At 45.4% G+C, this 13,217-nt stretch overlaps 1 protein-coding gene across 8 annotated transcripts in view; it reads right to left on the bottom strand.

The window, feature by feature from the left end:
• The window catches only part of TNIK (TRAF2 and NCK interacting kinase), a 363,557-nt gene that overhangs the window by 80,795 nt on the left and 269,545 nt on the right, over nt 1–13,217 (bottom strand). For all 8 annotated transcript variants that reach the window (XM_019735248.2, XM_019735239.2, XM_074327892.1 and 5 more), the window contains exons 11-12: nt 10,411–10,477; nt 6,185–6,389 (exon numbers count right to left, since the gene is read on the bottom strand). In XM_019735248.2, the coding sequence (XP_019590807.2) occupies nt 6,185–6,389; nt 10,411–10,477 (272 nt within the window). The remainder of the gene's footprint in view (nt 1–6,184; nt 6,390–10,410; nt 10,478–13,217) is intronic.

Raw genomic sequence — 13,217 nt, forward strand, 5'->3', positions numbered from 1 at the left:
ACCCCGTCCCCCCCCCGCCCTTTATGGGGGAGAGGGGGGTCTAAGAGCATCTGGGAGAAACTACTTAGGTTCCAAAAAATAACCTTACACACCAGCAGCTTCTCTGGATTTGGGCTCCAGCTGGCACAGATTCTGTGAGACGTGCCTGGCTATCCTGAGTGAAAGTGAATGCTAAGAGAGAATGTGAGCGAAAGCGGACCACAAATGCATGAGCATGTAAATAGGAAACGTTCTCTAAATAGAAGCCGGAGGTGGGTTTCATTAGCAATATTTAAGCTGGATTTGACAAGTCCTTCAAAAGCAAGATCTGTGTAGCTCTTGGCAGTTGACAAAGGTCTTTCATGTCCATTTTCCTGGTCAACTTTTAGAACAAGTTGGTGGTGGGAACAAGCTCTGTTAGTAGTAAGTAGCCTCCCCACAGAGCTCAGGAAGTGGGGTGTGTGGGGGACTATGAGACCTGCCAGGGCATGCAGGGAGTGCACAGTAGCGAACCCCAAATTCAAATCAATGACTTTCTACTCCAAAACCAGATCCGACTTCCTGAGCAAGCTGTTTCTCTTCCTCCAAAACAGAGGAACTATGTTTCTAAAGAGTACTACACAAAAATTACCTTTAAAATATCTTCTTTGTCATTGTAACTAAAGGACACTGTTATCGAACTCTACCTTTGGGCAGCATTCTGCAGAGCTGGCCCCTTTAACTCTGTCCTTCCGCTTGAATCCTTGATTTTCTGTGCAACAAGATCAATCTCTCTTGCTGCTCGTTCTACGGCCTTATCAATCTTCTTTGCTGGCGTCTCTTCCCCTGCACTGAGTTCTCAGAGCTCAGGCCCAGACTCGCTTCTCTTCAATGTCCTTCCATGACCATGAACCAACAATTCCCGTTTGTTCCCATCGTCAAACCCTCCTCTGCCCTCTTACGTGGCTGTCGCTACACAACCCAGCTGCATCCTTGGCGTCACCACTGGCCGCCTCACAGCAATCCGAAACGCCCTACTTTCCAAAGGTGACCTCCTCCTCCTGCTCCCACACCTGATTCTCCACCTGGATGTTCCAGTCCAACATCAGGAACCTTCTGCGACTGCCCACTCACCTTCTTCTCTGACGTCGGATCAGCCACCAGTCCTGCATGTCCGACAGGCTACGTCTCTCTAGAATGCATCCACTTTGCTCAACCCCCACTCCACCACTGTCCAACGCAAGCATCAGCCTCTTTGGCCTGGACTAACTGGTCTCTTCCACCAACTCGTGCTCCTTCCAATCAGTTTCCTTGCAGCAGCCAAAGTTGCCTTTAAAAACACAGATCTGGTCCTATTCCTTTGGTTAACATATCTCAATGTTTCCTCCCTATTCTGAGGAAAAGTCAAAATTCCTTAACAAGGCCTACGAAGCCCTGCAAGACCGTGCCTCGGCTTCTCTGCCTGGCATCCCACATGCCCCTCTGTCCTCCTTCAGCTGGACTGTGACCAAGAGGCCTCCAAGCCAGGCCAGGCGCCCGGCCCTGTGGTACACTCCCTTCGTGTGCATTCTTCACTGTATCACTCTGGCAATGATAAGGATTATTTGGGTGGTTATTTGCCGAATGCGTGTTCCCCTCACAGATCTAGTCTTCACAAGGGCAGACTGCATTCCAGCTCCTGCACAGAGAATGCAGAGTGGAGGCAGGCATCCATACCTTTGTCACATGACTGCTTATAGGAATAGGAAGAAGATTTTCTTTTCTTCTACCATATGCTTTAAAAAAAAAAAAAAAAATTGAGCTTTATATCATGGAAAGCCCCAGTCACTCACAATAAAAAGTTAGCAGCTTATGGGAAACTCGCTGCTTAGACTGCCAGGCTCTCATTTTGTACATCAGGGCTCCACTATTACTGCCAATAAGATACCGGTAGTATTTCTTTAAAAAAACAAAATTCAGGCAATAGAACCAAAACAGTAGAGTATGTATTAGCTAGAACTGGTTGTTTGATCATTGGATGATGTTATGTTTGTCTTGAGACCTAGATGGCTTGAAACACTTAAAATTCTCCAATGAATAAAACCTACTACCACGTAGCAAGTTAGAGCTCCTGGGGTCAAATTAATTCATTCCCGGGTATTCTCTCCCCCAAATGAAGGAATAGAAGGCTCTTAACAAGTTGAAAAAAAACACCCAACCATAAATCACTAATATCATCTCAAAACTCTTGAGCAAAATCAGGCATCATCACAAATGTTCTGCCCAAGGTCAGTCTGAGAAGATGGGCAGAGGGCGTGCCCTAATACCTCTTGGCCCCTAAATCTGTGATAGAGAATAAAACACGTTGTGCTTTATCAAGGCCAAGTGATGGACATTTTTATGGAACTGAACAAAAACAGAAGAGGCCCTACGCATACTTTCTCTCACTACGGATGGACTCATTCACCTGAGCTGGGTTTAATCAAGTTCCTGGAACTTAGTTGTAAATTGTATTTTATCATTGGTCACAAGCTGAGAGTCTTGCACACACTGTTTAATTGGCCTGAAGCCACGTCCTTTTCACAAAGATGATAAATGGCTACATTCAGTGTACAAAGTCCTTCTAAGAATATACAGATACTGATTTAGAACCCAGCCTAATCCACATGGCTACCCATAAATAGCACAGGACATGCAGAGCTTCCTTAGAAAGCTCTGGTAGGAGGTGACATCTGAGATCACTGAGGAACATGAAGGCTACAACCTACACAGCCTCGTGTCACCAAAAGAGCATCTGAAGGGCCTGTATTTGGAAACGGGGGTGTGTTTCCCAGGATGTCTACACAAGCCAACTTGACCCATAGTGACACGAAATTCCAAACTCTAACTATGGTTTTCAACTGCTTCCATGTGACAAAGTAGCCCACGTTCCTACTCAGGACACCAGAAACACAAGTTGTCACTCCAGGCCAGGGCAGCAGATGTGGACGGGTATCCAGTAGGAGCAGGACGTGGGAGAGGAGTCCCTAGTGGCAGAGACAGTCATTACTTAGGGGTTCAGAATTTGCAGCGATCTGAGTATTTAGGATTTATTTTTCTTCTCTATCGAACAATAGGGGCAAGACAAAGGATCAAAAGATAAAGCCAGTACAATCTCTTGCTGTCCTGTGGTCACAAGCATTCTAGCTTCTGGTGAGGAGCCAGGGTTCATGCACGCTGGGACACAGAGGAAAGCGTCTCTGTGCATGCAGACACCTGTGCGGGGACTTAGAGGGTGTGTCCATGTGGAGGTTTGTCTGCCATGGAGTCTGAACACTGACTTGCATCCAAGGCAGAGGCTCCAGAAAATGCCACAAAGAAAGAGACATGAGGCTTTCTCAGCAGTAGCTCTGGCTGGGAGCATGAAAGCCAGAACAGGCTGAAAGATGAGCCCCTGCTGGGTGCAGCTTCTCTGCCCTTCCTTAGGAATCCTTCAATTCTCAGGGTAAAAGACCCCTGAAGAAGAGACCAGGTAAAGACTATGGTGAACACACAATGCAATACACAGATGACACATTATAGAAATGTTCACTTGAAACTTACATCAACTTATTAACCAATGTCACACCAATAAAGTTAAAAAAATTAAAAAACACCCGACTATGGAAAAGCATGCTGAGTATGGCTCATGAGCTGAGAGGCACAACAAAGGTAGTGACAGCACTTAGGCTCTGAAGTCCAGTCCCCTGGATTTGAAACCTGGCTTCCTCTCAAGTTGTGTGACTTTTAGCAAGTTATTAACCTCTCTGAGGCTCAGTGACATTACCTTTAGATTGGGGCTATTGGGAAGATTAAATGAGACAATTCATATAACATGTTGAAAAGAGTACCTGTCATATAGTAAGTACTTTGTAACTGTGAGAGATGATTATTCCAGCAACTTGAAAAAACACATAAAGCTGAAATAAATTGTACTAGGTAAGAAAATCCAAAAACTAAAACAATACAATGCAGCCTCTGAAAAGACTCTGTACTAACTGAGGGTCTAGGTCCAACGGCTAAGAGTTCTAAAATTTTAAAAAGAGGAAGGTATTAACCACAAGCCAGGAAAGAAGCAGGGAAGGCAGGATTTGGGGACAGAGCCTGAGAGGGCACTCACTGCCTAGATAGGGACAGAAGCTGGACCAGTCTAAGGGAGTAAACCTTGGATCCAACCAGTAGAGGCCTCTGGTACTCGGGAGACTTGGGAGCCTAGAGGAAATGGTGTGGCTCGGGACTGGAGGCCAGTATAAGAGGCCAAACGCTGGCCTGGTGGGCTGAAGGAGATGACACTGGGGCTCCTTTCTGACAATTTCAATTTGTGCCCAGGAGAGTAACCAGAGGAGCAGGCACCTCCACTGCTATAGTTTGTACTTCACTTCTGAAATCTGCCTGAGGACACCTGCAGTCGCTCACAATAAAAAGTTAGAAGCTTAGAGGAAACTCACTGCTTAGACTGCCAGTGAGTTTCCTCACCTCTGCCAGCTCCTCTGCCGGCCTCTGCCCCATAGCCCTGCAGTGCCGCTGTCTGTGACGGTGTAAATCCTACACTAATGGATGGTGAGCTCCGAACTTCTCATGTACTGACCATTCTTCACACAGACAATATTACAGACTTATATACTTAGAAAGGAAAGTGCTTCACTTGCCTATTGCTGCTTGCAGAAACCTGTAAAGTGCAATTCTGAGGATTACAGTTGAAAGCTCTAATTATACATCTACACTTACCATCTCAGGGCCCATGTGGTCATTGGGATCAGGGAGACCTAGTATGAATCCTGGCTTTGCACTTACTGGCCCTGGGACATTGGAACCAATTACTTCCCCTCCCTGAACCTCCGTATCCTCTTGTTAAATGGAGACTAGATGCATTTTGCATGAGAAATAATGAATATATGCAAAGAGATAATGACAGTAGGTAAAATCTTGGTTATAAGCAAAGAACCCGACCTAGTACTTGGCACACTGAAGTCACTCAGTAATTGCAACTGTTGGGTATTATTGCTGCTGGTCTGCATACTAATATTCCAGGGACATAATGAGGTTGATGGGATTTATTGCAAACTGGAACTGAGGCCCTCACTGATTTAAACCAGGGAGGCTGGACCTGGACATGCCATTTAAAAAGCAATCTGCTCCTGCTGCCTGCAATTCACCACCCTCTAGCTGCAGTGGCCACCTGACACTGCAAGTGCATTGCTGTAAACCGTTAATGGGGAACGAGATGGTATTCGGGAGAACTGTAAAATCACAGTTAGTACAGTTAGTGAACCTTTCTTTCATCTGCCATCCAACTTCCCCAATAGCTATGATCTCTCAGTTTCCTAATTGTCTACAGGCTTTGATTTATGTGGCAGAGGAAGGAGGCCTCAGAGCAAGGTTCTGGGAAGGAGGCTTTAAGGAACGTCTATTAAGACCACAGGGTGAGAGCCGTGCCCAGGACAAGCCATGCAGGAAAGTATGGGTGGTGGGATGGTTTCCCACAAAAATGAGAGCAATGCCTGCGGTGAAGGCAAGTCTTGCCCACATGCAGGAAGATAGGCCCTGCGTAGCAAAGGGAGTCTGTCTGGAAGGACGTGGAAATACCAATAAAAGCAGGCCCTGCTTTTCCATACGTGACATTTCACTTACCTGACTATTCACTGTGGTCTAGTGAACACCTATATTTCATTTCTCAGTCAGTGACTCATTCATTCATACCTTAGTCCATTCATTCCACAAATGTTTACGAGGCATCTATTGTGTGCTGGGCACTGTTCTAGGGACTAGAGATACATGATGTAGAAATACATCAGGGATAAAACAGACAAAACCCCTCTGTGCTCAGGGGGCTTCCATCCCAGTGGGGACGGCCAGATATGTGAAAGTACATAAGAGTAACGGTGAAGGTGGTCAGAGCTACATAAAAATAATAAAGCAGGGCAGGCAGCAGGACATGCTAGAGGGAGGAAGTGTGATTTTAAGTCAGGTGGTCAAGGAGGCCTCCCTGAGAAGGTGGTAAGTGAGCTAGGCTCGAAGGGTTGAGGCCTTCACCTGCTTTTGTGAAGTGACTACACCAAGGTCACACGCCCGGCCAGGCATGGGAAGTCCTTTGTTTCCAAGGTGTGTGTGCTCCGAACAGGCTCTGGCCCTGACCTCATGGGTGGGATGTGGGCCCACAGTGTGGACACCCAGGGAGTGGCCCCCGCCAAGGGCCGTGGGGTGCAGAAGCGTCCAAGAGGGTCCTGACCTCCTCCAGCCGCCGGCGCTGCTCCTTCTGCTCCTCGATGCGCTTCTGACGCTCGGCCAGCAGCTGCCGCTTATGCTCCTCGTTCTCCCTCTGCTGCTGCTCCAGCTGCTGCCGCCGCAGGGCCTCCGACCGCTCCTTGTTGGCCAGCTGCAGCCGCAGGAAGTCCCGCCGCAGCGTCGACTCCCCAGGCAGGTTCAGAATGGAGCTGCAGGCAGGAGACAGAGATCAGGACTCCCCATGGGGCCAGGGCAGTCATCACCACTGTGGGTCTTGAGGTTCAAGATCAGGGCAAATATCTCACTCGTGTACGGCGAAAGGAGCCATATGCTTAAGCACAGGCTCTTAGATCCTCTACTAATTATGTTACTGACCCCCAAAGAGACTGAGTGAAGGTGAGACTAGTACCCAGGCTCCCTTTCAGTGTGATTATTGTATACACACGTTGTCAGCATCCCTAGCGGGATGTCACATTCTCAGAGTCATCATCTCTCTCCACGACTGTCCACATTGCTCCTTCACCCTTGTCACAAGGCAAAGATCTGTTGTTTCTACAGTCTTCAGTGGGTGTGCAAGCCCTGAGCCCCAGACTGGCTTATTTTCATGTTTAAGAAAGACAAGAACAAAGCCAACAAATAAAAATGAATCGGGGGCAGCGAGGGAGCCTCCTCTACTTAGATGAGTACAGGCCACCTTCACTCACCACATCACCTCCCTGACTCCTCTCAGCAAACCCCAGAAGGCAAAGGGCAGGCTGCTCATGTGAAGACACGATGAGCCAGGGAGGGGAAGCACCTGAGCCAAGGTCAACTGAGCCAGGACAAGAACCCGAGTCTGCCAAGTCCAAGAGCTCAGGACTTGTCTCGCTGCACCATCATTAGAGTGAAGTTAAGTGGTTTGGTTCTGGCCACAGAAGGTGCCGCGGGGACTTCAAACCAGCTCACTGATTCCCAGATGCCCTTTGAGCACCATGAGCCCCAGTGTCTTATCTGTAAAATGGTGATTGTATGTATGTATGTGTGTACTTCTACGTGTGATGCAGAGAATAAGGGGACAGAGGAACAGCATCGACAAAGTCCTCCTATGTCACTGGTGGTCGAGGGCTGCCCTCTCACCACCTAACTGCATGTGAAAAACTCAAAAGTCACAGACACAACAGCCTAGTAACAGGCACGTAGAGAATGGCTCCTGTTTGTTCATAGAGACCTAGCCTTTTTAATCTTTCTGGCAGCTCCCACGTGAAAGAAACCCACTCAGTAATTACTGAGCAGCTCCTATAAGGCAGGCACTATCATAGGTTCTAGTAGAGACAGCAGGAGCTAACCAAACTTTCTCTCTAGAGTTACCTTCTTGTGGGAAAGACAGAAAAATCACTAGGCAGACACACGAATAATTACAAGTAACATAATTTCAGGTATTAATGGATTCTATAGAAGATAAAGTGCAACAGTTTACGAGTGACAGTGGCAAGGTGCTGGGGTGATTAATGGTTCCACTCTGGTGGATGGGTAATCAAGGAAGACCTCTCTGAGAAGGTGACAGTGGAGCTAAGACTCAAATGATGAAATCATGAGAAGAGGTGGGGAGAAGAACCCTCAGGCAGAAGGAAAAGCAAGTACAATTGACCCTTGAATTTGTTCAAATTCGCAATTAGGGGTGCTGACCCCCTGCGCAGAAGAAAATCTGCATATAACTAACTTTGGACTCCCCCCAAACTTAGTTATCACTAGTTATCTATGTATGAGGAATTGGTTCTAGGACCGCCACCACCCCCACCCTGCCTGTGGACACCAAAACCAGAGGATGCTGAAGTCCTCTCTATAAAATGACGTAGATCGATTCATATTGTTGACCCTTTGCATCTGGGCACTCGTGCAGTTCAAAACCACGTTCAGGGTCAACTGTAGAGAGGCCTGTGGTAGGAACAGGTGCGGCCTCTTCCAAGAGCTAAACCCCAGTCGGTCTTCCCGGAACAGAATGACTGAGAGGAAGAGTGGTGCAGAGAGGGTCAGAGAGAAAGGGCAGTCCGGGTAGAGCACGTGGCCTTGGCAGCTACACATGGAAAGGTTAAGCGGGAGCGCAACATGATCTGATCTGTTTGGCTGCCGAATGAACGACAGTCTGCAGGGGGGATGAGGGCAAGCAAGGCCACCAGCCGGCTGCTACTGCAATGGCCCTGGGGTAGAGACTTCAACCAGGGTGGGAGTGGAGGGCATGGCAGCTGCGGCAATCATCTGGGAGCAGAGCGGGTGAAACCTGGTGGTGGCTCTAATGCGTGGAGTGAAGAATGACTTGCAGGTTTTGTCTCGGCACTAGGGCAATGGCGGTAACGAGACCTGGGGTGGAGAATGCTGGGGGAAGAGCAGACTGGGTGGCAGTTGACTTGGAGGTGACATTCTGTTTTAGAGAGTGGTTAGGGTACTATGTGAGATACTGCCATAAAATGACATAAAAAGGCTTTCTTTGTGACGCTGCATGGACACTGCTTGCGTTATATGAACAGGCCTTCTCCAAAACTTAGTCTTTGTGCAGAACTCTAAAACAAACCCCAAACGATGGCACTTATATACACAGGCCACAAGCTCTGAGGGAACCTCGTGTGCACACGAAGCTGCTCTGCTAATATGAACTGACGTGGAGTCAACGTCAGGCAGTCTGAGTTGTCCTGCTGACTCAATCATTCATTCACTTGGCGGAGGGCCCGTTACCACCCTTGGACTTCTGCCTCAGTTCAAAAGGAGGTAACCACTGTCCCTTTCCACTTTTCAGGATTTCATGAAGATTAATTAGATGTGTCCGTACAACAGGACTTGGAACATAATCTTCTATGTGCCATAATGACATTGCAATGGCAGAACTGTGAAGGCAGGGCTAGGTCAGCCCACTGAGGGATTCCAAACATGCGGGTTAGCAGGTATTCGTTCAAACGGGGTTTCTCAGTCTCTACAAAGGGATCGAAGGCTGACATGCCCGCCTGGGTGAGCTTTGGAAAAATAGTGCGTAACTTCTCTGAAAGCAAGGCATTTGGTCCTTTGCTTCATAAGACCATGTCATTACTTGACAGTCATCATTTTTATGCAGCTAAACCGGGGGTAGCCAACACACTATGTATCAGAAGGCAGGGAAGAACACTCCTTCTGTCTTTGATCTTGGGAATTCCTGTGGGGGGTAAACAGAACAAACGTGGGTGGCCCTGTCAGCTCACTCCTGCCCTCTTCTGGTGGTTTAACAGTAATCCTGCTGGGTAGGTCTAAGCTCAAAAAGAAGAGCCCACTCCCCTAGAATATTCTAGCAGCATTGGCTGAGCTGGCTCCTTCCCTGTTCAGGGAGCTCTGCCTCAGCAGTACAGGAACTGCTCCTTCTCCTAGAGTAATGGGGTCCCCTTACTGGATGGCTAAAGGTGGGGATCCATATACCGCAGTGACGCTTCTACCTGTGCATTTCCCCCAATAAATTTCACTTCACACATACAGTGTGTGTGCCATGGTGTGTGTGACAGTGCCCCTGAACTCACCAAATGGCTGCCAACTGAATTCTCTCAAGAAAGAGAAGTCCTGGCAGTGTGATCACACTGGCATTAATTATTTATAAACAGACTGGCAGAAAGCCGGAAGCAAAGTCAGGTGAAATTCAAAACGTAGAGATGATAATAATAAAGCAGCACTTGATCCTGGGGTCCAACATGTGACAACAGGCTAGGCATGGAAGTTTCTATTTAGGGTTCATCTCTACAGTGTAATCTGATTTCCTGGAAATCATTTCCTCTTGGATTAGGATACGGTGAAAATACCAAGGCATGTGGCAAGGGCAGTGGGTGCCCCAATGGGTTTCTCCAAGGTATGAAGTAATGAACTGAATGACTCAAGTCCAAAACTTGAGTCACTTAGGTCTCCGGAAAGTTGTAGTTTTAGGTACTTTTCATCCTGTATTACCCAGATAATTGCCTCCTGCCTATTCTACACGTTATATGTGTGTGAGGAAACAGGTCTTAGAATAGAGACCATAAATCTCGGAGGACAAGATAAAGAATATGCTTATTTGCACGTTTTTGTCAGAGTCTGCCTAGGGAAATTTTTCCCAATTAATGAGTGTGTTGTGGGCAATAAATTAAATAAGACCATCCTGCCAGATTCTTAAAAATGAACCTATAAATCAACAGGATAAGTGAATTTCACACAAGCACAATTCAGAATGTGGAAAACGAGAAGACTTGGCTTTTGCTCTCCTACCTGGGCTCTCCTGAGTCATTCTCCTCCTCTTCTTCCTCGCTTCCACTGTACTCATATTCTGTCTCATCTAAAGAGAGACTCACAGAAGGTTAGTGCACAAAAAGATGTGATAGCGCCATAAAGCCCAACCCCCTCGCTTTATCTATAAGTAAATTGAGGCCCAAAGAGTTGTCATTAAATGACCTGGGATAGGCTCCAAACCTCCTGACACTTCCCACCAGCTGGGTTCAAGTACATGGAATTAACCACATCTAAGACTGTCCCAGCTGACTCAAGAAATTTACCCGTGATGCCTTGTGTTCACACAAAAGCGAACACAAAGAATCGAAAAATCGCCGTTCAGTTTCTGTTGACTCCCACTATGGGACTATCTAAACAAACCTTTTATTGGCTACTGTTAACATATTGACAGTATTTATCTTTTCTTCAGTAGGATTTTTATTACGACTTCCATGGACTCACACATTGACTTTAGATATCTTGATAAATATCAGAAAAACTTTTGACGACACGTACTATAAAAAACTACAGTTAAATGTGTTTTGATTGACCCACTGGCAACATCCATTTAATTCAATAATACGCTAAGCGAGTTACCGTGCAATAATGAATAATGCTTTGGAGGAGATCAGAATAGGCAAGATGGACAAGTAAATAATTCTAGTTCCCATGATTCTGAAGAAAGGGCGCTAATCCTTGTTGGGTCTCTCCCATGCCAGTCACCATGCTAGACACTTTACCTATGATCTCTCACTTATTTCTCATAACACTCTTTAACATAATACTCATTTTTCAAGTGAAGATACTGAGATTACATGAGGTTAAGTGATATGACCATTGTCGCCTCATTAACACATCTGGGATTTAGATTTAGAATTCATTATTTAAAATTCTCCAACTTTAAAACTAAGTGTTCTTTCCAACATATGACATGTTAAATAAGAGTACATACAAAGAGCACTGAGATATGAGAGAAGGGAGCAGCTAAGTCCACTGGTCATAATGGGAAAAAGGACCAGTGAAATCTTTGAGAAGAAAATGAGCTGGGCCTTGGAAGATTAGTGGCCCTTTTCCAGGCAGATAGCAGCTGCAAGTGGTGGGCAAAGGTCATTCTCAGCAACATAACCTCCTGACAGTGGCTGTACTACAGTGCACGGCATATTCAGGAAACAATGAGTTATGAGTGGCTAGATGTCTGGGTGTAAGAAAGCAGATGGAGTGAGAAGGACCAGCAGGTCTGATATGGCCTCCTGATCCATATATACCACGCTGAGAACTTTTCTGTAGGCAATGAGGAGCCTTTGGAGGAGCTTTTGATTGTACGCAAGGAAGGGTATCACATTACTGTTATCCTTTCAGAGCTGTGGGTTAGTAATTACAATTTTGAAGATATTTGTGCACCCCTCAAAGGAACTGAAACTGCAATTTGGTTATGCTACCACCAGGTGCAGTCGCACATGATAACTATTGAATTTGATCATGACCTTCAACACACCTTGCCTTCCATACTTTTTAGCCATTAAGAGGATTATTTTAAAAAGCCAAAAGTGTAATGACTTTAAAGTGTATTTTTTAAAATCACAAATTAGCTTCATATATTTAGATATGTATGAAATGTTCAGGCTACTTATGTAAAGAACCTTCATAATGTGTTTCAATATTCCACACTAAAAGTTTAATATCCCAAACTTTCCTGAAATGAATCAACAAGAGTTCAAAGTAAAATGCAGAAATTTTATCTATTAAAGGAAATGATAGCAAGGGAAAAAAGCTCCCAATTAATCCAATCATTTTTATTTCTAGGGTAAAACCTTCATTTATCAGGCTCCATAACTGTAATACTTCTCCAGGATCTGGTTTGATTGCTTTTATATTACTGGCTTAAATTAGCATGTATCAACATATCTTCAAGTAAAAATAATATCAGGTAAAAAAAGTCATAAAACAATGCACATTAAAATTGTTTGATTCTACCAAAAGCTGGTCTTAGAGCTGCTAAGAGAGTGAAAACGTATTAGAGGGAGCAAATTAGGTAGTTTGACCAAACTGAGCAAATGGAATGAAATCTCATTTGATCAATACCCTTTCTTGAGGAGCAGACCAAAATAAGAGCCTCTGGTGGCTGTTAGTCTGAACAGAATTAGGTTCCTTAAATTACCATGTAACCCTTGAGTATATCTACTTCCAAGAAACTTACTCTTCTACTCTGCAGAGAAGAAACACACTAAAAGGTCTATTTTCATGGGATGGTGAGTTCTGAGTCATATTCCAGAGTTTGCGCCAACAAAATGTGGGAACAACCCAAGGCACAAACTTTACCCATTCTTACTCACAGGTCAGAGGCAGAGAAGTCGCGAGTTCTCTGAAAGTAACCCTGAATAGTACTGAAAAATTATAGGTCAATGAAGTCTATATGATAATAGCCAACATTTATTGAATAAGTCTATGTGCCAGACATTGCATCAAGCATTTTACAAGCATTATCTCATTTAATCTTTGCAACCATGCCAGGCAATACTAATTATTGTTATACACCCAGTCCTATTTTAAAGATTAGAAAAGGGGTGAAGTTCGTGTAACTATTAAGGGGTAGGGACAGAATTTGAACTCAGAATTTGAGTCTGAAAACAAGAGTCCAAGCACTTAACCTACTTTATATCCACCGTAAAATAAATTTCCTTTTAGAGAAGTTGGCCTTTAATGGTTGCATGTCTGACACACCACCCTAAAATAGTCTCTAAAATTTTGACTTCACAGAGTAGCCCAAGACCACTATTAACAAAGAGCAGTTGAAAGATCAGTCCTGG

Source organism: Rhinolophus sinicus, linkage group LG01 (assembly GCF_036562045.2).
Source record: "Rhinolophus sinicus isolate RSC01 linkage group LG01, ASM3656204v1, whole genome shotgun sequence".
Taxonomy (NCBI): domain Eukaryota; kingdom Metazoa; phylum Chordata; class Mammalia; order Chiroptera; family Rhinolophidae; genus Rhinolophus; species Rhinolophus sinicus.